This window comes from Narcine bancroftii, chromosome 4 (assembly GCF_036971445.1).
Source record: "Narcine bancroftii isolate sNarBan1 chromosome 4, sNarBan1.hap1, whole genome shotgun sequence".
Classification (NCBI taxonomy): domain Eukaryota; kingdom Metazoa; phylum Chordata; class Chondrichthyes; order Torpediniformes; family Narcinidae; genus Narcine; species Narcine bancroftii.
The window spans coordinates 135,718,970-135,744,158 of NC_091472.1; the positions used below are offsets into that span (position 1 = coordinate 135,718,970).

Sequence of the window (25,189 nt, forward strand, 5' to 3'; positions counted from 1 at the left end):
ACAATCTTGGTGTGGTATTTAACTCTGATATGACCCTTGGGCCACGTCCTTATACTCACTCCTATTTCTACCTTGTCAATGTTGCCCAGTTGTTTCTCAGCATCTATCTGCTGCTAGAGCCCTCATCCATGCCAGTGTTACCCCTGACTTTGACTTGCCCAATGCACATTAGTGGGGTCTCGCCTTTTCCACCCTTGAGGCCATCTAAAATTCTGGAGAGCATGTCAGTGCAGTGTTCACCAAAACATGAACAGAAACAAAAAATGCTGGCAGCACTCACGGAAAAGTTGATTTTGTTTCTCTCCTCGTGGATACTGGCCGACCTCCTGAAATCTTCCAGCATTTTCTGTTATTTTTTTGAATTCAGATTTCCAGCTCTATTTTTTTTTGCTCCTTTTAACAAATACCTTTCTGCTTGCGATCCTATTTACCAGTGCCTCAGTTTAAAAATCATCATTGCTTTTAAACCCCATCTCTGCTCAGAGATCTTCACAGAATGCATCACCAAATGCAGTATTTGCTAGCTATCTCAAAATTAATTTCTTCAACCTCATTGAAACAAATTTAGATCAGAGTACAAAGTGCTGACATAAACCAAAAGCACATTTTATTTCCACAGGAATTAATTTCTAGTTTTCTCTATAATCTATAAGTTGCCATAAGTGGCTTTGAAAGGCCATTTGTTTAATATGGTTGGAAGTAGTGTGTTTTTATTCTGCAGAGCTGCTGTGATTAACTCATTGAATGGGTGTCAATTTAAAGCAGAGATGCGGAAAAATTTCTTTAGTCAGAGGTTCACGAGTCTGGGGAGCTTGTTTCCACAGGCAGCCGAGGAAGCGAGGTCTTTTAAGGCAGAGATTGACAGGTATTTGATTAGTCAGGGCATCATGGGTTGTGGGGAGATAGCTGGGGAATGGGGCTGAAAAGGGTGGATGGATCAGCTCATGATTAGAAAGGTAGAGCAGACTTGATGGGCCAATGCTCCTATATCTTGATCTTGTGAATGTAGATAATGTTTCTGAACTGACTGGCTTGTTGAACCATTTCAAAGTCAAATATAAGACTCTCCCTTATGCTGGCCCATTGCAGCTGTGATTTGTATTCCATGCAGCTTAATTCAGGTTAAGGATTCTGATTCCCCTCCCAAAGAGGAACCCTGGTGAGTCCAAGAAGCTCTTCTGATAATACCATTGTCCTCTGGATGCCAATATTGATGCTGTTTTATTAATTTTAAATTAATTAAATGAATTTAAATCTCCAAGCTACAAATTCTTCAGCTGCTGTGGAACTGGATGTTTTGTAAATTCTGTGGACCATTGTCTAGAAATTGTAATACTCATTTATAGTTGCAGAATAAAGTGTCCAGTCACTCCATCTGTGCAGTATCTTCCTACATTTCAAGAGTGACTGCTGTTTAAAATTGCACTGGAGGCGGTTTTGCTCCTTGGGATCTCCAGAAGTTGTCAAACATGGTTCATTCGTGCAAATCTTTCTTTATTTTCATCACAGCCGAAAGATTCGCATGCCGGGTCCATGCTGAAAACACACACATTCTGTCAATACATCCTAAACACCTGGTTGATATCCAGTTTGACCACCCTAAAGGGGCTAGCATTAGATCATCTCTGGTTAAATGTCCATGTGAATATCCTTGATCAGAGTGGAGGAATCATAATGCCCATTATTCATAAATATCATCTTTAATTTGGTATGATGATTTTTTTCCCCCATGTTAATAAACTTATTATTATTGTTTTAGAAGACCTAGAGAAAAGAATTTAAAGATATGTTTACTGTTTGGGACTTAAGTTTAACAATCCTTAAAACTTCGAATATCTTATCTATAACATCTCTATAAAATATCATCATGTAGAGAAGGTTGGAAAAAACGTGATTGGATACAATAGGGCTTGAAAGAGAAATTATGACCTGCTTTGAGTTTTTGCACTATTTTGCCTGCTGAGATTCCCCAGCATTGAATTTTTGCACAGGTTGACCTGCTGAGTTATCCTAGAGCTCTGTAGATGTTCAAGTCAAGTCCAGTGTACTGACATCCCCTCCACAGACTCCATCCACATCTCTTCACTGCCTGGGAAAGGCAGCCAACACTTCCTCAGGAGTTTGCGGAGGAGCTAATAGAGTTGTTCAAGTGAACCGGTACGGACTTGAAGGGCCGACATGGCCTGTTTCCGTGCTAAACGGTTATGTGGTTATATGTTGAAATTTTTGGAAAATTTTATTTTTCATTTGCATCAATATATACATATAAATTCTTCATCATATAACATATATTAAAAAAAGATACAATTTTTTTCCTTTTATCCCCCTCCCTCTCCTCCCCAAAGAAAAAGAAAAGAGAGAAAAAAGAAAAAAACCTAAATTTATTGTTATTCACTATTCATATATTCCTAACACATTATTCTATCCTGTACATATTAATTGGGAGGAGTGGGTGTTATGGATGATGTGGATGGATTCTGACTGATGAAATCCATATATGGTTTCTAAATCATATAAACATTCTCAGGTTGATTCCTTAAATTATAAGTAATCTTTTCCACTAGCATACAATTTTGAATTTCCATATGCTATCTATCCAACCTTATAAAATGATCTGACTTCCATGTTACTGCCATATATTTCCATGGCACTGTTATTGCTATACTCAAAAATTTTCATTGATATTTGTCCAACTTCAATTTAATGTCAATGCCATATAAATCACCAAGCAAAAATATTCTGGGATCTTTTGGTATCTGTATCTTCATAATTTGTCCCAATAATATTTTCAAATCTTCCCACTTTTTCACAAAACCAAACTGCATGAAATAAGGTTCCTGTTTCTTTGTTACTTCGGAAACATTTGTCAGAACAATTTGAATTGAGTCCATGTAATTTATACAGCGTGTAGTATAATTGGTGTAAAAAATTATATTGTATCATTTGATATCTACCATTAATTGCATTAGTTACACTCTCCTGGTACAATCTTGACCAGGCCTCATCATGAATGTGTATATTTAAATCTTTTTCCCATTTTTTAAAATTAAATAGTTCATTTTTCTGCATTGTGTCTTGTAATCTCATGTTGAAACTTGACAATGTTTCTTGTGTATATTTTCTGAAAACAAATTTCATATTTGTAAAAGGAATTCTTCGTTTTGATGAACTCTTTGAGATTCCAACTCACAAAAGGTTTCACTCTACCAACTTACATGAGTTTTAAAAATATCATTTCCAAAATATGTCCCTAAATTGCCTTAATTTTTTTGTTATCTTAATCCCGGATAAGTGTGCTTGAACTAATTGAGGTTTTCAGAAAAATTAGAAATCCTCATTTATCCAAAAAAATTTGAAGCTGAAATAGCATCATTTCACCTCCCAAAAATTTAGAATAAATGAGGATATCCAAAACAATCGGAAATCCTCAGTTATCCGAAATTTTTTCGGAGCCAAACTGATGTCACAGATTGAAAAAAATTTGGAATTTTGGAAAAACCTCTAAGTAGAATTTTGAGTTTTTTGTGTTAGATTTACCTTATTTTGTTCAGGTTGCTTTTTGGTGAGAATTAAACATTATTTCATGCTTTAAAAAAAAACACCCCTTGTTGTTTGCTGTTGTTTAAACATTGATTCAAGTGATTTGCTGTTGCTACTGGGCTGTTTTTTTTAAATGACCAGTTATCTGAAAAAATAGGCCCAGTCCTGACCATTTCGGAGAAGCTAAAATTACACTGCAGAGTTCTCCAGAAGTTTGACGTAAGTATGGCAAAAGTAAACAACCCATTTTATTGTGGTGATCTGAGGTCAACCTGGATTACATTCTAGTCATAGAAATTGAGCTTCATTAGCAAGGATGGCATTTATTGGCTCATAGTATCCCAGCAGAGCTTTTTGATAAACATAGGTTGAGTCATGGGATCAGAGGAAGAGAGCATTTCAGTATGTGTTCAGTTCAACATGCTGTGATCTTCCTGGTTGCAGAAGAACACACTGAGGTTACATCTCCCAGAGGAATAATATACTAGGTTGTGTTGCATTGAACACCTTGTAACCACAGATTTTTAAATTAAAGTACTCACTGTGAATGGGCAACATTGAGTGACTAAACCAAAAAAACAGTTGTTTCATCTTGAACTGAAATCTAATCTTAGATTTCCCTTTTTAACATGCATGGGCTTTCAATTTGTACTTAGGGCAAAGAAAGGAGAAGTGGTTTCTTTTAAGTTTTCATTCTACCTGAACTGGTAAAATGTTTCTACGTGCACAAGTGCACTAAATGTCAGATTTTTTAAAATGTGTCTGGTTTTTCAATGTATATAACCTGCATTGGGTGGGGGAAGGGGCAGGGGTTCTTCTTGCCTTCAGTCTTCTGGTGGAATTAATTTATTTTCTTTTTTAATTGGATTGATTTGTAGTTCAGTTTGATGTTTATCTACCAAGCTGTTTAATTTTGTTACCTCAAATTGTTTCATTATGAATTTGCCTGCAGATTTAATATTCTGAAGTATAGACTGGAGCCCATTTTAGTGCACTTTCAAAGATTGCCTAAATTAGTTGTAGTCTGATAATTATTCAATGTGTTAATGGACCACACTCTTGTGGTATTCGGAGGACAAGCAGGACTATATTGTAATATCCACTTCAGTCGGTCAAATGGTGTAAATTGGAGCCATGACTGGTTAGCAATAAAACACTAATTAGTAGTTCAGTTTGATGTTTGAGTACAAAGCCATCCAAATTGTTTAATTCTATTACCTCACATCTTGATAATATGCTTGCAGATTTTGCTTTGGATGTCAGATACTGCAGTATAAAGTTCATGAATCAGTGCAGTATGTGAACATTCTCCTGCAGTGCTGTGAGACAGGCAGTTCCTCGATTAGGACTCAGCAACAAGGAGGAATCTGAAGGCAGCAGCTGTGACTTTGCATTGACCTGCTTTCGTGCCTTTCACAAGACGGTCTTTTATTGTTAATCACTCACTTTCTTTAAAGCCTTTGTGACATATTATGAGTCTCTTTATCAGCTGCAAGTAACACACTAGATCTCCAAATTAACACTGAGAAACTAACTGGATCGTTTAGTTCAAGTTTATTCAAACGTGGAGGATTTTGATGGATCCTTAATCAAGGCTAGCATTTAGGACATGTCAATAGGTTTCAACTTGCAGCATTTGACCAAACACAATGGTGGAGTTTAGGAACTGACTGAATACAATCTTCTGGGATTACATTTGTCAAACGTGCAGACTCATTTCTGATATCTTGGGTATGGAGTCAGCCAAAATAAGTGAATTCATTAAATCAGTGTTAATAATGCTAACCATTTTCCTTTTGGTTTCTTCCAGGGTACCTGCCCTTCCAGTGAAAAACCTAAATGGCTCTGGTCCTGTTCACCCGGCACTTGCAGGTATGAAGCAAGGTGGTCCCTTCACCCTGCAGGAGAGTAGTCAAAAGTAGTAGACCAGCAAGGTACCAGTGAGGTACCAGCAATATCTAATCCTAACACTCCAGCAGTGAAGCCAGAAATAGGTAGTTTGTACATAATCCACCAAAATATTTGAAAACTTGTTCTCTACTGACCCCTTCTCTGAGCCCATCAGCCTGTACATCATGTGCTGCTTTGTATTCTCTGGATTTTAGAAGGCTTGTAGAAAAATACTTTCCCCAATACTCTGTAATGAAATAATAGTTTGGACATTGCTCACGTCTTATGGTAATTGAGGTTGTGGAAAAGTTGGTGTTTCCATGCTGTTGTAGATTACAAAAATTCAGGATAGCAGATACCGTAATACTTGGTACCCAGAGACGTCGGTGACAGAATCTGGTCCCTGTTATTTTGTGATATAGCATTTCTGTAATCTCAGCAGCAAGGTCATTGAGATTTCATTTATAGGTTTTCATTGTCCTGTCTTTTAAATCATTACACTTTTTTCATGTTGTATAACCAGGAAACAAAAACTAATGGGTATTTTTAGTGTGATACCAAGGCCTTTCTGAAGTCTAGATGTTTATTGCAGTCTGTGGTGCCATTAAACCAATAAAATTCTGGGTTCAATTTCCAGGCTATTGCAAGGAAATGTTAAAAAAAGAACATGAAGTGAGGAAAACCTACATTTTTTTTAATCAACTTTCATTGTGAGGTCACAGAGGTAGAATGGGCACTTAACTGAGATACAGGCAGGGGGCTGTGGCATCTTTGGGACTCTCATCCTTTGGGCAGCAGGTAGTTATTTAGAGGGAAAGATTATGAAAAGTATGCCACTGTCATCAGAGGATTCTGCTGTTGTGGTATGGATGAGTGGAAAGTGAGTGATCTAGGTACTGCTACTGTACAATTTGCATAGTATTACCCCACCGTCTCTGCTCCAATGCAACTTAAATGGTACTGCTAACGATAAGTATGTTACTTGTGATCAGAAAGCTGAAGATGGAAAAATCGGTATTATCTTCTGCAATATCCCACGTGTTTTCACATGCTATCACGATGTTGAGTTTTGAGCTCCATCTCCACAGTTTGCTAGCAAATTGCACTTCCCAATGGCCCATTGTCATGAAACATTTAGAGTTACATTTCCAATTTATTGTCAGAGTACCGACATCACATACAATCCTGAGATTCTTTTTCCTGCGGGTGAGGTGGAATTACCACTTATGGGTAGTCCAAAAAAAGTACATGTAAACAAATAAATAAATGTAAACAACTGTGCAACACAGAGAGAAACAAATGATGAAGTGCATGAATGAGTTCCTGGTTGACTTTATTGTTGAGGAATCAAATGTGGAGGGGTAGCAGTTGTTTCTGAACCTGGTGATGCAAATCTTCTGGCACCTATACCTCTATACCAACACTTGAAGGCTATCTTACTTCAGTGAGGGAACCATTCACACACCTAGTCACCAAGTGTCAAGAAACTTTGGCTGACAACTCATTTCAGCCCCTGCTCTTGTACAGCCCTCACCTGAGACTGAGGAACACTGCACAAAGATAAGGAAGTTGCCTTTTCTGTGTGATTGAGTGTTGAGTCACTCAGCTCATGGCTAGGCAATAAGGGAAGCAGCATCTGTGTGTCAATACAGGAACATGATTACAGAACTACTCATAATGCTAATGCATGATAGCATTGCACAGTACAACAAAATGGCTATGTGGATTTTCATTAAGGAACACAAAGTGAAGCAAATCCACAAAGGATAAACCGAGAGACTAAATTATTGTTTAATGTTCAATTTTGAGCCAGATTTTAATTATTAGATTGATGCCATGTAATGAGCAAGCAAATGCCTTGATCAACTGAAATGATATTTCAGAATAATGTGTTTCATGTGTTAGATTTGGCAGAGACCTGATGGGAAGTCTGTGATTCTAACATCCATGGAGTAACTTACATTATATGAAAGGTGATATTTATAATTCACAATGAAATCTATTTAATGGCTAAATGTTTTTCATTGTTATTCCCTTTAGGTATGACTGGGATACTGATGTGTGCTGCTGGCCTTCCAGTATGCTTGACTCGGGCTCCTAAACCCATCCTTCACCCTCCACCTGTCAATAAAAGTGAAATAAAACCAGTGCCTGGGATATCTGGTATCTGCAGAAAGACCAAGAAAAAGCATCTTAAGAAAGGTATGTGTAGAATTTGTGCTCCTATATGTATGTATATATGCATGTATGTGTGCATGTGTATATTTGTGTGCTTTGTGAGTGTGCGTGTGACTGTGTTTGAGCACATGCATGTGTATATGTGTGGGCGCGCGTGTAGATGTGTGCATGTGTGTCTATGCATGTGCATATGTGTGTGGTGTGTTTGTATGTGTACATGTGTGTGTACGTGTATGCATGAGTGTGTATGTGTGAGCATGTGTATATATGCATGTATTGTGTGTGTTTGTGTGTGCATTTGTCTATATGTGAGCATGCATGAGTGTATGTGCATGTTCATGGGTCTGTGTATATGTATGCGCATGTGGGGATGCATGTGTGTGAGGGTATGTGAGTTTGTGTCTATGGGTATGTTTGTGTGTATGTATTTGTGTGTGTATATGCATGTGTGCACACATGTATGTCCTGCATGTACATGGGTGCATAAGCCTGTGGGTGTGTGCACGTTTGTGTGTATGTGCACATATGTGTGCATATGTATGAGTGTGTGCATTGGTGGGTGCACCCATGTAAGTATGTGCATATCTGTATGTGTATGCATATGTGTGTAGATGCATGTATGTGTGTGCGGATGAACACATGGAATGTATGCTTGTGTGTCTATGTATGTTATTGGGTGGGTGCACACGGGTGAATGTGTGAGGATATGCACATTTGTGTAGATGTGTGTATGTATGTGTGCACAACTGCATGACTGTGTGCATATATGTGCATATATATCTGTTGTGTGTGTGCACATGTGTGACAGGAGTATATATGCATGCACTTGTATATACTCATGTGCACATGTACATTTGTGTGGGTGTGCGTATGCTTGCATATTTGTGTACACACATATGTGTATATGCATTTGTATGTGTATGTTTGTGCTTGCTTATGTACACGTGTATATGCTCGTATTTATGTATGTGCATAAATGTGTATACATGTATATGTGAGTGTATATGCATGTTTGTACATGTGTCTATGCATATGTGTGCCTGCATGTATGCATATCATGTGTGAATATAGTGTTAGCTTGTGTGTATATATGTATGTATGTTATGTGTGTGAGTGTATGCTAGGTGTGTGCACGTATACGTGTCTGTACATGTGCATATATGCTTGTGTAATTGAGCATGTGCATGAGTGTATATTTGTGTGTATAACTGCGTGCATATGTGTTTGCAGATATGCATGTTTATATGTGTGTAGATGCAAATGTGTATGGGTGTGCGCATATGCATGAGTGTATATGCAGGGTGTACGTGAGCGCATTTGTGTATGTATGTACATGTATGCAATATTCGTGCATGTGTGAGTATGTGTGTATCTGGAGGTTTCTTTATGCACACGTTTGTGCATAAGTATGCATGTGTTTGCATGCACATGCGAGTGTACACATGTGTTCATGCCTGTGTATGTGTGTGTGCACATGCCTGTGTTAATATGTGTACATGCATGTGCATATATGTGTGTTCATGTATGTGCACACAGGTTTGCATGTATATGTGCACGTGTGTATGCATTTATATGGTTAGATGCTTGTGTTGTATATATATGTGTGTATAAATGTGGGCATGAATCTGTATGTGTATGCTTATGTGTGTATACTCGTGCATGCCTGCATGTGTTTATGTATGTGTGTCTGCAGGTGTTTGTATGCAAGAGTAAATATGAGTATGTATGTGTGCATGTTTATATATGTGCACTTGTGTATAGGTGTACACATGAATATGTGAGTGTGTTTGTGTGTATATAGGTGTGTGCTAGAATGTACGTGTATGCACATATATGTATGCATGAGTTTATTTTCATGTATGTATCCATATGTGCATGTGTCTGAATAAATATGTGATTGTAGGTGTGTGTGCGTGCGCGTGGGGATATGTGTGTAAGGGTGTATAAATGCATGTATGTCTGTGTGTATGGGGTAGTGTGCATGTGCTTCTGAGTGTATGTTTGTGTCTCTATGTGCGAGTGTGTGAAGGTGCATGTGTGTACACGCACACATGGGTACGTGTAGGTGTTTGTGTGGGTGCATGGTTGCAGTTGTGTGTAGGTGCATGCTTGGGTGTGTGTGTGTGTGTGGGTGCATGCATGTGTAAGGATGAATATGTGGGTACATTTGTGTGTAGATATGTACAGTTAGGTGGATGCGAGTGTATGCATGGATAGATGTTTATTCATGTGAGTGCACATGTATGTAGTGGTGTATGCAGGCATGTGTATGCACGCTTCAGTGCACGTATGTGTGTATGCATGCATGGGTGCAGGTCTGTGAGTTTGCGCATAGATGTGTGTGTGCACATGAGGGCATGTGTGTGAGTAAGTGCGCATGGGTGAAAGGGTGTGTGGGTTCATGTGTGTATAGGGGTGTGTTTAGGTGTGTGAGTATGCACACATGGGTGTATACCTGCGAATGTATGTGTATGTGTGCATGTTCTTCATCTGGTCCGGGAGACTTACCTACTTTTCATCCATTAAGCACAATCTCTCTAGTAATCCTGACTGTACTTAATTCTATTCCCTGATACCTCTGACTATCAGGTACATTGCTATCGTCTTCCTCAATGAAGACTGACGCAAAAAAATATTCATTTAGTTCCTCTGCCATCTCTTTGTTACCCATTATAATTTCTCCAGCACCATTTTACGATTGAAGAGTGCAGAGAAGGTTCACAAGAATGTTGACAGGATTTCAGGGTCTGAGTTACAGGGAAAGGTTGTGCAGACTGGGGCTTTTTTCTCTGGAGCGTAGAAGATTGAGAGGGGACTTGATAGAGGTGTTTAAGATTTTAAAAGGGACAGACAGAGTAAATGTGGATAGGCTTTTTCAATTAAGAAAGGGGGAGATTCAAACTAGAGGACATGGTTTAAGATTGAAGGGGGAAAATTATAAGGGGAACATGAGGGAAAATTTCTTTACACAGAGGGTGGTGGGGATGTGGAATGAGCTTCCGGCAGACGTGGTCGAGGCAGGATCATTGGTTACATTTAAGGAAAGACTGGATCGTTACATGGATAGGAGGGGACTAGAGGGGTATGGACTGGGTGCTGGTCAGTGGGACTAGGAGGGTGGGGATTTGCTACGGCATGGACTAGTAGGGCCGAACTGGTCTGTTCTGTGCTGTAAGTGGTTATATGGTTATATCACTGCTCTCGGTGAAGTTCACTTCCCAGAAGAGGGCAGCCTTCAAGAAAATAGCACTGGCTATACCCTGTACTGGTCAGGCAACCCAGAGACGGTCAGGAACTCCAAACTTGTAAACCCGCCAATGGGTCACTCCACCCGCATTATCCCCACATGCTTCCTACTTCGAACCAAGCAGCATGCGACGCTCTTCAGCATACACACCCCATCTCTTCAAGCGGATCCTACAGAACACCCTTGCAGACAACAAGGTCATTGTCAATGCCAGAGTAAGCCAAGATCCAGATGTCTGGAAAGGACTACTTGGCAAACATGGTGTTGGAAGCTGCAACGGCTAACTTCTGTTCGAGTTTTGCATAGTCTTGCAATTCATCATCACCAACACCATTTTCCAGAAGACAACCTGGATGCATCCTCATTCCAAACATTGGTACCTCATTTGGTACACCAGAGAAACCTTTGAGACATCTTGCTCACCCGAGCGGTGCCCTGCATAGAGTGTAAAAAGGACCATCATCTTGTCTTCTGCAAACTCATTCTCCACTTCAAGCCCAAGCCAAAGAGAGGTGGTGCATCAAGGAAGAAGTTCCAGGTTGACAATCTCCAGTCAACTGAAGTGAAAGCTGACTTCCTGTCGAATCATCAGGCGAGGCTTGATGATTCAGGTTTCCCCACAGACCCTTCTCCAGAAGTGCTTTGGGAACACCTAAAAACTACCATCCTGCAGACCTCTGAAGAAGTCCTAGGGTTTTCCACAAAGAAGAACAAAGACTGGTGCAATGAAAACAACTAAGAGATCGAAGAATTGCTGGCAAAGAAGAGATCCACCCTCCAGGCGCACCTTACTCACCTTGATAAGAAAGCAGCCTTCCACCTTCTACGCAGCAATCTCCAGCGTAAGTTTAGAGAGATTCCGAACGTCTGATGGACCAATCTCACAGAGAACTCAGTTTTGTGTAGGCACCAGAGACTGCCGATGGCTTTATGAAGCCCCAAAGGTGGTGTACAGTCTAGAGTCCCTTGTGCAGTGCAGATAACCTGATGCTCTACAAAGCTGAAACATCCATCCTGAACCAGTGGTCAGAACATTTACAGACTCTCTACAATACCAACAGTATGGTCTAAGACTCAGCAATGCATCATGTCCCACAACAGCCTGAGAAAACAAAAATGGACAAGATTCCAACCCTAGACGCGACAGTCAAGGCCATAGAGCAGCTGAAAAGTGATAAGGCAACAGGAGTCGATGGAATCCCACCAGAGGTTTGGAATCATGGGAGCCCAGCGTTACACACCAAACTCCATGAGTTCTTTGCTGCTGGGAATAAGGCAAACTACCACAGGATCTCCATGATGTAGTCATCATCACCCTGTACAAAAACAAGGGAGAAAAATCCAACTGCTCCAACTACTGGAGGATATCTTTGCTCTCCATTACAGGAAAAATCCTTGCAAGAGTACTCCTGAACAGACTGGTGCCCATCATTGCAGAAGAACATCTCCCAGAGAGTCAATGTGGCTTCAGAGCCAACAGGAGCACCATCGACATGGTAGTTGTTCTCAGGGAGCTCCAAGAGAAGTGTCATCATCGTGGCTCTCACTTGAGGTCAAGGATGATGGATTTTGTTCCTATTGGCTCTCAAGTGGTTTAAGAGTTGAATCTTGGAGCGTGGCCCACAGAACAAAAATGCCTGTGCATGCATTTGTTTAATGCGTACTTAATGTTGCACTCCAAGAAGCACATAATCAATCAATTAACTCCAATGGCATGGAAACCACAAAGATTAGAGATGGTGGATTTGTTCCAGCTTTCGTCCGCCTTCACAGCCATCGAGTTCAAAGTAGCTATGTCCACCGTTGAGGTCTTGGTTGGATTGATCTTTGTCAGGGACCTCACCCTTGACCTTACCACATGAATGACCCTACTAAGAGCATCACTCTAGATGGAATCTCAGGACCACACAAGCTTCTCCACCATGGCAAGGTGACAATCCATGGAGAAGTGAAGAGAACGGAATAGAACAAGGGACTGTATGTGGCGTTTGTCAACCTTACCAAAGCGTTCAACACTGTGAGCAGGAAAAGTTTGTGACAAATCATGGAACGACGGCTGTGAAGGCGGATGAAAGTTGCAATAAATCCACCATCTCCAATCTTTGTGGTTTCCATGCCATGGAACTATGCGATGCCCCCCCCCCATAGTTCCTCAGCATGGTCATCCAACAACGATGACCTCTCAGAGCCCTTCCCAATAGGCAGCGGTGTAATCAAGGCTGTGTCCTCACGCTGAATCTCTTCACCATCTTCTTCAGCATGACGCTCCAAGGGGCCACAGAAGACCTTGATGATGAGGATGGTGTCTACATCTGATATTGCACCAATGGCAGCCTGTTCAACCTGAGGCAACTACATTCCCACACCAAGACATCAGAGCAAATCATTCAAGAGCTACTCTTCGCCGACAATTTTGCCCATACAGAGACAACCTTGCAGTGTATGCTTTGCGAAGGCTGCCAAGTTCTTCGGACTGGAAGTCAGCTTGAAGAAGAGAGCTCTCCATCAGCTCACACTTCAGGAAGAGTACCACCTTCCCCGCATTACCATCGGCGAGACGGAGCTAAAGACAATCCATCAGTTCAGCATCTCGTCAGATGCCAAGATTGATAAAGAGGTTAACTACAGACTGGCAAATGCACATTTGGCAGGTTGAACAAAAGAGACTGGAACAAGCATCTGAAGAAAGGCTCAAAGGTCAGTCAATGTGTACTGACCACTCTCCTATACAGCTTAGAATCTTGGGTCACCTACCATCACTGCCTACAACTCCTTGAGTGCTTTCACGAACGCTGTCTCTGCACCATCCTCATCATCTATTGGAGTGACTTCGTCACCAGTATCAAAGTCCTCAAACAGGTAGAGGTTACCAGTATCAAGACCATGGTGTTGAAGATGCAGCTACGCTGGGCTAAGGACACATCTCTTGGATGGTGGATCATTGCCTGCCCAAGATTGTGCTGTATGGCAAACTCTCCGCCAGCCACCGTGACAGAGGGGCCCCGAAAAAGAGATGCAAAGTCTCATTGAAGAAATCCCTTGGTACCTGTCATATTGACCATCACCAGTGGCCTGCTGTAGCCTCGAGAATGCACGCAGGGCTAGGCTGGAGGACAAAAGGAGATGGAGAAAGAACCATGACACAGCAGCACCAAACCCAGAACGGAATATACCTTGCAGCCAGGCATGTCTGTCCTGCATTGGCCTCGTCAGTAACCAGCGAGCCTACAGCAGATGTGGACAGCCCTCTTCCTAAATCATTGTTCGCAGCCAAGCCATTGTGAGAGAGTGAGACACGAAGGTATTGTGAAGAAACAGAGTTAAAGGACACTGCTGGAAATGCCATGGCCACCTGCTAAAAGATTGTGTCTTTGCTACCATGAATTTTTTTCCTTCATTCTGTCATATTTAGTAACTCATCCTCCAAGTTTTGTCCCCTTGTGGTAACAGCCCTGCTGTCCATTAAAAAATGTTAACAGGTATATGGAGAGGAGGTTACAATTCCATTTCATGAATTGAATTGTGATGATACTACATTTTTAAAAGTGGGGTCTCCACATTTGCACATGAACGAGACTGTTGCAAACCAAAGCGCATCAAAGATACAGCTTTGTTGGAAAGTAATCTCTCCTCTTGAGATTGTACACGATCACCTCCCTTCCACCCTTTAAGAAACCTGCGCGATAGGGATCAACGTGTATCAGTGTAAAGATGAGGTTTTTGTGAGATTATAGAGAACTTTGGTTAAAAGGACATTTGCAAACTTTTTTTTTTATTATTTTCAATAATCTGATACCATGCTGGTCTCAGGCGAAGGAAAATGAACTTGCTTTCCCTACAGGATAGAATGGATTCATTACATCAATTCCTGAGCTGCCAGTGCGCCATGAAGGAGATTGAGCACGATTAGCCCATTTTCACTATAGTTCCAAAAAATGAGAGGTAAAGATGAGGTTGGCCTCCCAGCAGAAAGTTATTCAATCAGACAGCTGCATTCTCCAAATTCTACAAAGGACTGTATTACTTATTGTTCTGAATATTTAAGTCTAGGCTCTGTGGGTTTTTAGTCACTAAGAATAATTGAAGGATATAATGATTAGTCAGGAGAGTGTATCCAAACCACTCTTGATCCTGGTGAATGGGAAAACAGGCTTGAGAGGCCACCTCATGCTAGTTATTTTTACATTCTTTCGTTAATGTCCACTTGGCTGATTTCAGTCACCACTACCTCTCTAAAGGGAGAAAATTCATCTTTGATCCCTAGATCAAGCCACTGGCAACAACAGCAGCTTTCCTCTATCCATTCCATCTTCATTACTGAAGCTTGGTAGAGTCAAGCATTTCGTTATTGGCAACCGACGATGAACACCTCCACCTAAATCTTTTTGGAATAGTTGTCTGTATGTATTACCTAGTTAAAATTTAGACATACAGCATGTCCTTCTAGCTCACAGGTCCTTGCTGCCCAAATACACCAATTATCTTAAACCCCCCATACGTTTTGAAGGGTGGGAGGAAACCCACGCAGACCCAGGGAGAACGTACAAACGCCTTACAGACAATTCAAACCCAGGGCGCTGGTGCTGTAACATTGTTGTGCTAACCACAAGGCAAATCTGACATTTGAGATGTGCCCCCTACTCTTGGAAGGGAGCAAACTGATTTTAGCATTTTATAGAATGAAATATAGAACCTGTTCATTGTAGTAATGGCTCCCTTGGGCTGTGCTAGAAAATGTCCAGGTATTTAGGATTGCATTATCCTTGTGTTAACACGATCTTGGGAAGACGAGCTCTCCACTGACCATCGTGTCAGAGGTGCACCAAAGAAGAGGTACAAGGACTGCCTAAAGAAATCTCTTGGTGCCTGCCACATTGACCACCGCCAGTGGGCTGATCTCGCCTCAAACCGTGCAACTTGGCGCCTCACAGTTCGGCGGGCAGCAACTTCCTTTGAAGAAAACTGCAGAGCCCACCTCACTGACAAAAGACAAAGGAGGAAAAACCCAACACCCAACCCCAACCAACAAATTTTACCCTGCAACCGCTGCAACCATGTCTGCCAGTTCCGCATCGGACTTGTCAGCCACAAACGAGCCTGATGCTGATGTGGACATTTACCCCCTCCATAAATCTTTGTCCACGAAGCCAAGCCAAAGAAAAAAAATCCTTGTATTGATGGCAATCACCAGGTTTCACTGCAGACATTACAGACAGCTGACCCCCACAACTCCAGAGATCATTTCACATGCAACTTGTTTTCCTTGTTAGTAAAATTAATGAGTTTTACTGACTGCAATCGGTTCCTCTTTTTATTGCTAACTTTTGTTTTCGAATTTTCCATGTGCTTCCAGTTTTAGTCTGTGCTCAATTTTCCCTTAGGGTCTGGATTGTGAAATAGGCAAATATGAACAGATTTAAAATTGTGACTTTTTCCTGATCATTGGGCTTTCCCCAAGTGTCGAAGGACAAATCAGAAAATTATAAGCCAATGGACAGTTTGATTGACTTGCAATCAGAAAATGATGGCCAATACTAATCAACAGCATATTGTACTACTTTGGAAGAACTCTTCGAGCTGTTCTTGGTTCCTTTTGAATCCACCACCCCACCAAATAACAATCTTAACTTTCATTTATAAAGCACCTCCCAATATACTTTACTGGCGTAATAAACAAAAGTTGGCACATGAAGTAAAGGTCATTTTTGCACTTTGTGTCAAGGAGAATTTTAAGGGAGGAGAGAATTCCAGAGCTTGGACTCTTAGCAAATGAGTACCAAGAAACCAATAATGCAGCAATTAAATTCAGCACTGATCACGAGATAGAATTAGAGGTGTGCACATAGAGCAATGGGCTCTGAGACTTCGGGGAAGGATGAAACCATGGAGGGACTTAATAAAATAATCTCAAATCTACTCATGGTCCAGGAGCTAACAGGTCAGTAAGCAGAAGAGTGATGGGTCATCAATCTAGGTCTGAGCTAATTTTAGGTCTAAAATGTCACTCCCATGGATTCTTACTTTTATACAGTCCTCAGGATTGGTTTCAATTATTTGGCCTGTAGTTATTCCATTCGATTCTTCCTGCCTTTTTAAACAATGGTCATCCTCGAAACCTCTCGCGCCACTTGATAAAGTGATTGAAAAATTATAGTCAGCACCTGTACGATACCTTGGGACATTCTGCATACAGGCCCCTAATCTTCAAAGGTCTTAAACCTGTTCCATTACATCGGTCTCATATATTTTGAGTAATTGCCTCTTTTGTGAAGTTTCAAAGTAAAAATTTTGAGAGTACCGAATTTCTATGTTCCTGTCAGGATTAAAGGCAAGGTTAGCAGCCATTGGGAACCTTGGTTTTTGAGGGATATTGGAGATCTGGTTCAGAAGAAGAGAGAAGAGCAGATGAGGAATATAAAAAATGCAAGAAAATGCTCAAGAAATAAATTGGGAAGGTTAGCAGGAGACACGAGGCTGCTTTGTCAGACAATATGAAGGAAAATCCAAAGGGTTTCCCAAGTATATTAAGAGTAAAAGGATAGTAAGGGTCAAAATTGGTCCCCCTGAAGTTCAAGTGGTTAGCTTTGTATGGAGCCAAAAGAGATGGGGGGGAGATCTTAAATGTTTTTTTTTTCCCCCATCAGTCTTCACTCAGGAAATGGGCACAGAATTGTGGGAAGTAAGGAAGATGAGTCATGGGATAAAGAGGAGAATTGCTTGCTGTCCTAAAATTGAATATGGGTGGATAAACATCAGAGCCTGACAAGATATTCCCTTGGACCTTAAGGGAGGCTAGTGTAAAAATTGCAGGGGTTCTGGCAGAAATACTTAAAATGACTTTAGACACAGGTGTGGTGCGAGAGGATTGGAGTGTAGCTCACCTTGTTCCATTGTTTTTTAAAAAACCTCCAAAAGCAATCTTGGAAATTATAAGACGGTGAGTCTGATGTCAGCAGTAGGTAAATTATTGGAAGGTGTTCTAAGAGATTGGATATACAATTATTTGGATCTTTGGCTTGGCTTCGCGGACGAAGATTTATGGAGGGGGTAAAAAGTCCACGTCAGCTGCAGACTCGTTTGTGGCTGACAAGTCCGATGCGGGACAGGCAGACACGATTGCAGCGGTTGCAGGGGAAAATTGGTTGGTTGGGGATGGGTGTTGGGTTTTTCCTCCTTTGCCTTTTGTCAGTAAGGTAGGCTCTGCGGTCTTCTTCAAAGGAGGTTGCTGCCCGCCAAACTGTGAGGCGCCAAGATGCACGGTTTGAGGCGATATCAGCCCACTGGCAGTGGTCAATGTGGCAGGCACCAAGAGATTTCTTTAGGCAGTCCTTGTACCTTTTCTTTGGTGCACCTCTGTCACGGTGGCCAGTGGAGAGCTCGCCATATAACACGATCTTGGGAAGGCGATGGTCCTCCATTCTGGAGACGTGACCCATCCAGCGCAGCTGGATCTTCAGCAGCGTGGACTCGATGCTGTCGACCTCTGCCATCTCGAGTACTTCGACGTTAGGGATGTAAGCGCTCCAATGGATGTTGAGGATGGAGCGGAGACAACGCTGGTGGAAGCGTTCTAGGAGCCGTAGGTGGTGCCGGTAGAGGACCCATGATTCGGAGCCGAACAGGAGTGTGGGTATGACAACGGCTCTGTATACGCTTATCTTTGTGAGGTTTTTCAGTTGGTTGTTTTTCCAGACTCTTTTGTGTAGTCTTCCAAAGGCGCTATTTGCCTTGGCGAGTCTGTTGTCTATCTCATTGTCGATCCTTGCATCTGATGAAATGGTGCAGCCGAGATAGGTAAACTGGCTGACCGTTTTGAGTTTTGTGTGCCCGATGGAGATGTGGGGGGGCTGGTAATCATGGTGGGGAGCTGGCTGATGGAGGACCTCAGTTTTCTTCAGGCTGACTTCCAGGCCAAACATTTTGGCAGTTTCCGCAAAGCAGGACGTCAAGCGCTGAAGAGCTGGCTCTGAATGGGCAACTAAAGCGGCATCGTCTGCAAAGAGTAGTTCACGGACAAGTTTCTCTTGTGTCTTGGTGTGAGCTTGCAGGCGCCTCAGATTGAAGAGACTGCCATCCGTGCGGTACCGGATGTAAACAGCGTCTTCATTGTTGGGGTCTTTCATGGCTTGGTTCAGCATCATGCTGAAGAAGATTGAAAAGAGGGTTGGTGCCAGAACACAGCCTTGCTTCACGCCATTGTTAATGGAGAAGGGTTCAGAGAGCTCATTGCTGTATCTTACCCGACCTTGTTGGTTTTCGTGCAGTTGGATAATCATGATGAGGAACTTTGGGGGACATCCGATGCGCTCTAGTATTTGCCATTATTTGGATATTATTTGGATAGCCAGGAACTGATTAGGGATAGGCAACATGGCTTTGTGCATGGTAGGTTGTGTTTAACCAATCATAGAGAGATTTTCCATGAAGGTTATCGAGGCTGTTGATATTGTCTGTGTGGACTTTAGTAAGACCTTTGACAAGGACCCACACAGTAGGTTAGTCAGGAAGCTTCAGGGGCTAGGTATTCATGGTGTAAGTAGTGAATTGAATTCGACAATGGATAGATGGGAGAAGCCAGAGAGTAGTGGTGGATGATTGCTTCTCAGTCTGGAGGACTGTGACTAGTGGTGTGCCTCAGAGAGATTTGATAGAGGTTTTTAAAATTATGAGGGGGATCAACACTAAATATAGGTAAGCTTTTTTTTCCCACTGAAGGTAGGTGAGATACAAATCAGAAAGAGGAAAAGTTCAGGGGGAACATGAGGGGGTCCTTCTTCAGAGTGTGGTGGGAGTGTGGAATGAGCTGCCAGCTGAAGTGGTGAATGTCGGGTCAATTTTAACATTTAAGAAGAATTTGGACAGGTATATGGATGGGAGAGATATGAAGGGCTACAGACTGGGTGCAGTTCAGTGGGCCTAGACAACAAAAATGGTTCGGCACAGACTAGAAGGGCCAAAGAGGCCTGTTTCTGTGCTGTAGTGCTCTGTAGTTCAATGGCTACAAAATATATATAGATCTTCTTTCCTTAATTATCTATTTGTTCTTTTATATACTTCGATTTTACTTGCTTGTATCATTTCAGATTCTTTTAGTTTAATTGAACCTATATTGTCCATATTCTTCACACTTTCTGCAGCATTTTAGGCTTGACACAAATTTTCCCTTTTGTGCCTCTTTCCAATTCATCGTCAAGCCCTTTTATCAAGCAAAAAATCCAAATGGAAAAGTGGAGATTCTCTGTCCTCATGTCGGAAAACTTACCTTCATGAATGCTTCCCGATCGGCTCTGAGGTGCTGATTCCAATCCCTCTCTGAGATAGTGTCAGCGGTGGAGTGCAGTACCTCGCCATGTATCATGAATGTAGTGCTGCTGCAAGCGGCTGGCTAGGGGCGGGCTGATGGCGCCATCAGTCCACGACCCATCTCACTCTCCTCTCTCCCACTCACTCACCATTCACTATCTCCATTCAGGGCGGGGGCCGTCAGGGGCAGCCAGGGCAGGCTGTGACAGCCCTGCTGGCACCTTGTCCATTATGAACTAACAATGACTACCACAACAAAATTATATCCCATTAATTAATGCTTCCTCTTGCCTAGTTACCCTCATTCCCTAAAACTAAGTCACGATTTGTTCCCCATCTCTGCCAACCTCTGTCGGACTTGCATAGATTAAAAATTTCTCTTCAATGCACTCGGAATTTGCTCCACATACATTTCACTCTGACCAAGGCATAGTTAATATTTGAGTACCTGAATTACCCCACTATTACTTCTGTCTGATTTTTATATTGTCAGAAAGTTACAAGGATAATTAATGGCATATAAGACCCGCAGGCATAAAAGACCACCCCCCATTTCAACAGGGAATATTATGAGTTTTTCTTTACTGTATTTACAGATAAGCATTTAATATTATTGAAATATATACTGGTAGCTACAGAATAGCAGGAGGAAAAAAAAACTTGGACAAAACATGTAACTAGGACAACAGGAAAAATCTTTTTAATAAGAAAAATACTGCTGTAATTTGCAAGAGAAAGCAAAATCAGCTTAGCTATAGCAGAAAACATTTTATAAAAACAAACTGCTCCTGTCAGTCCCTGTGTTGGTCCTGCTGCCTTGCTCTCTCTCGGCAGCCTGTTGTCGGTCCTTACGGTGGTACCACTGCCCCACTCTCTCCTGGGGGGGGTGAGGAAGAGAGCGGGGCAGCGGGATCTGTGCAGGGACTGACAGTGGGCCACCAGGAGAGTCTCCTGACAGCCCTCACACTGACCCAGCCCCCAACAATAAATTGCAGTGATGCTAGTGAACCACACAGCGACGACAATCACAGTCAGCGTAACTCACCATTATCACCCTAATTTAACCCTCACATACAAGACCAATGGGATATTTTTGAGCCAATTTTTTGGGAAAACAAGTGGGTCTTGTATGCCATCAAACGCAGTACTTCGAAATTGGTTCTCCTTCTTCAGACTGCTGAATGTCTTCTAGACATTCCCATTTCTGCAATTGCCTGTTTTTGTCATTTGGTTCAACCAATATATCTCATTTGCTGATCATTCCAACATAACCACCCTTCTAACTGGTTATTTCTTTTACTATTTAAGGCATCCACTCTTCTGACTTCCTCTCTATCATGTCCAAAAACCTTCTTGCCAGCCCTGTCCCCAATTAAGCCATATTTGACTTGCTGCCACATATCATTTTCTTGTCCATAAGTGGCTTTAGCCTAATTTTTTTTAAAACACACCTAAAAATGCTGAAATCTCAGCATGTCAAGCCCATCTGTGGGAAGAGAAAGAGCTTCCCCAATTCAAGGATCAAAGACCCTTGAAAAGGAAAAAAAGCTTGGAACACTACAAGGCAAGTGGGGGAGTGGGGATGAGTTCTTCCACTCATTTGCCTTATTCACTTTTCTCTGTGTAATTTTGTTTAACCATTTTCCACCCTTTGTTGGAAACAAACGGGATCTTTGGCCCACCATCTATGTGCCTATCCACTAATCCCACCTGCCTGTATTAATTTCATGTCTCTCTGTGCCTTGCTCATTCAATTACCTGTCTAGATGCCTCAAGCATTTAAAAACTCCATTATCACCTTGAGCAGCGCATTCCAGATACGGTAAAATTCCTGTTATCCGAAATTCAAACAGCTGGAAAACAAATTATGGAAAAGAAATGGGTTAAAAAAAAATAAGACAAGTTAAAATTGGGGCGCCCCAAGGGATCAGTTCACCAATCATTGCAATACACAATCTGAGACAACCAGAAAATTCACTTATCCATCATCTACCAATTCCTTTAGGTGACAGACACCGAGGGTTTTATTCTACCAACTATTCTGTGTGAAAATTGTACTCTTTAGATCCCCTTGGAACCTTATCATCTTAAATCTTGTTTTAAATACCCATCGTGGGATGTAGACTAATTTTATAGTGAAAGACAATTCCATATAAATATATGTATAGCTCCACATATTACTTCAGGGGTCTGACAGTATCAATCAACCACCTTTTATCCAGTTTACTAATGCACCTGAATTGAATATGTCTGAGGACATTTGCTGTTATTAAGGTGCTAATAGTGTGGCATGTTCAAAGAGCAATTTATCTTTGGCTTTCCTAAAGCGTACTCACTGATAGTGTTGGCATTAATTTCACCATTTGCCTCATCACTGGAATGCATATGAAAGTTGCCTTTTTGGCACTAGATGCAAGCTAAATCTTGCCTCATCTATTTCAAAGTATCTTCTTATTGGCAATAGTGTTAAATACTAGTAAAGAACTTCTCTTGAATTGAAACCAAATGATTATAAAACTCTGGAATATCATTCAAGTTTTAATAATTATAAATTTTGATATACAAAATTTAATTTTTCTGGCTCTTCTTCCTGGTTGAGAGTACAATGAAGTTTCCTCTTTGCACTCTTCCACTCTTACTTCAATCCTTGCCAGTTAATGTCACTCAATCTGATTATCAAAGGAGTTGTTTTTCCCACCAACTCTGGTGCCCGACACCCTGTCTCCAGTTCACATTTTTTGAAAACAAAATGTTGCCATTCAAAAAAAAAACCTCCTATGCAAGCTCTAACCAAGGGCAGCATCAGTGCGCTATCTTTGTCCAGACTTTCAACACGTGTTTTTTTTAAAAAAAAAAGATTCAGACAATGTTAGCAAGGTTGTTTATTGCTTCTGCCTTACCTTCATCTTAAACTACTCAAATCTCTGTGGAATTAATGCTCTCCTGAAGATATTAGGTAGAGAATTCAAGGTTTAGGCTTTGTAATTGTGAAATAAGAAATAGTGGGTAACAGTGGGGATAGGTTGAAGGATAGCTGGAAGAAGCTATTATTCACCAGTTTGGCATTGCACTCCAGTATCAACATCCTCTTCTATCTTTCAGTGAGGCATTTTAAACAGAAAATAATGTATTAGCCATGTGCGCTCTAATTTTCTTTACTCTCGAATTTCCAATCCTGTTTGCATTCATCACTAGGACTGTATGTTTTCTCATTTTATATTGCCTCTTTTCCTGTGGAAATTGACTGGTTTCACACCTTTTATTGGGCCCCGGGGTTAGAGGGAGGGATATCACTGCAGGAACATAAATGGTTTAAAGAACAAAATGATAGTTATATCAAAGAGCCAGGTAAATGTTACATGAGCCAAATGTTTTATTTAAGTGACATTGTCTTACCAGCACCACAGCACAGACCTTTCGCAAATTCTGCCTCCACCAGCGCAAAGTTTCTGTGCAATGCATCCCCTTTTCCTTGCTCCTGAATTCACCGCACTCTTCCCATAAACCTATCCAATGAGGAATTTGCTCTTTTCAGTGTTTTAGGCACTGTATTCCAGATCACATTAGTTCACTTTTTATTTAATTTTGCTTCTGATAACTTTTATAAATTCTTTAGTGCTCCTTTCTCTCATTACACACTCTGGTAGGAGAATGGAGAAAGCAAGGGATAAAGATGAAACAATTTGTTGCTGAACGTTTTCAGAAACATATACACTTTTTAAACACTCTGATAGGTACACATAATCGTGAGGAGAATACGTTGTCTGAATGCAGAGCCTTTTGCCCAAAATAGGGGAACCAATAACAAGAGATTGGTTTAAGATGAACAAGAAGAGATTTAACTGGAACCTGAGGGGCAATTTAAAAAAAAAATAAACATAGAGGATGGTGGGTGTCTGGAACAGGCTGTCAGAAAAGGTGATTGAGGCAGGTTCTATTGCGATGAGAGAGAAAAAAAAATCAAGACAGATACATGGATAGGATGGGTTGAGAGGAATATGGGCCAAAAGCAGATCAGTGGGACTAGTGTAATAGGACATTTTGGGCAGTGTGGGCAAGTTGGGCTGATAGGGCCTGTCCCCACATTGTATGACTGACTAATTTGTGCTCCAATTCTGTTTATCCCTGAAACTGTCCTTTCCTTTGATGTCCAGTCTTTATAATGCTATATTTAAATATCAGAGTAATGGTGTTGGACTATCAGGATCAACTGAGGATTGGAATAAATACACAAAAGAAAAATTATTACACAGTGTTTTCTTAGACTGGGTGAGGGGAAAGAAAATTGGATAGAGAATTTTCAACAATGGAAATGACTGGCAAACTTGCTGTAAACCAATTCCATGCTTGTTGAATTGTCTAAGAATGTTGTGATCTACAGGGAAATTTGCATTCAGTGGAGGCCTAGTTTGTGAACCTGAACCTTTGTCATCCTTTCTGAGTATGAGATGCTTCCTTTGTAGAGTTTTCTGATGACATTACCCACATACAGCATCTTAAATTTTGGAATGAGGGATCTTCCCACCCCACTCCCCTTCTGGGTGCCAAAGCTAATGTGTCCAATATTTTTGTCTCTCTTGCAGGAAAATCACCAGAGGATGTGGTGCGAAGATATATGCAGAAGGTCAAGAATCCACCAGATGAGGTGAGGGTCCCTCAGTCAGAATACCACAGATACACCAGATGGTGATGGGTGTCTAGGGCAATTCATTTCTCCTGCTCTCGTCATTACCTCCAGAGGGAACAAAAGCCATGTTTATTAAAACAGCAACACTGAACTAAATCCCACTGAATTTTATTGTCTCCTTCCTTCAAATAGAATGCTTTTTCAATTTAAAAATGCCATAAAGGGCAGACTACTGGCCTGAACTAAGATGGTTTTTTTTTAATAAAAACATAATGGAAAGCGATGTGTTTGTTACCAGGTCTAAATACCTGCAATTGTTTGTGGTGTTTCTCTCACTGTATCGTTTGTTTGTGCCCTCTGGAACTTCTAACTTTTGATTGCCATTATTTTTTCAATTATTCTGC

General features: G+C 41.2%; 1 protein-coding gene across 6 annotated transcripts in view; it reads left to right on the forward strand.

The window, feature by feature from the left end:
* LOC138761186 (E3 ubiquitin-protein ligase DTX1-like) overlaps positions 1 to 25,189 on the forward strand; it is a 298,252-nt gene that overhangs the window by 237,829 nt on the left and 35,234 nt on the right. For all 6 annotated transcript variants that reach the window (XM_069932912.1, XM_069932911.1, XM_069932916.1 and 3 more), the window contains 3 exons: positions 5,351 to 5,412; positions 7,471 to 7,632; positions 24,742 to 24,803. In XM_069932912.1, the coding sequence (XP_069789013.1) occupies positions 5,351 to 5,412; positions 7,471 to 7,632; positions 24,742 to 24,803 (286 nt within the window). The remainder of the gene's footprint in view (positions 1 to 5,350; positions 5,413 to 7,470; positions 7,633 to 24,741; positions 24,804 to 25,189) is intronic.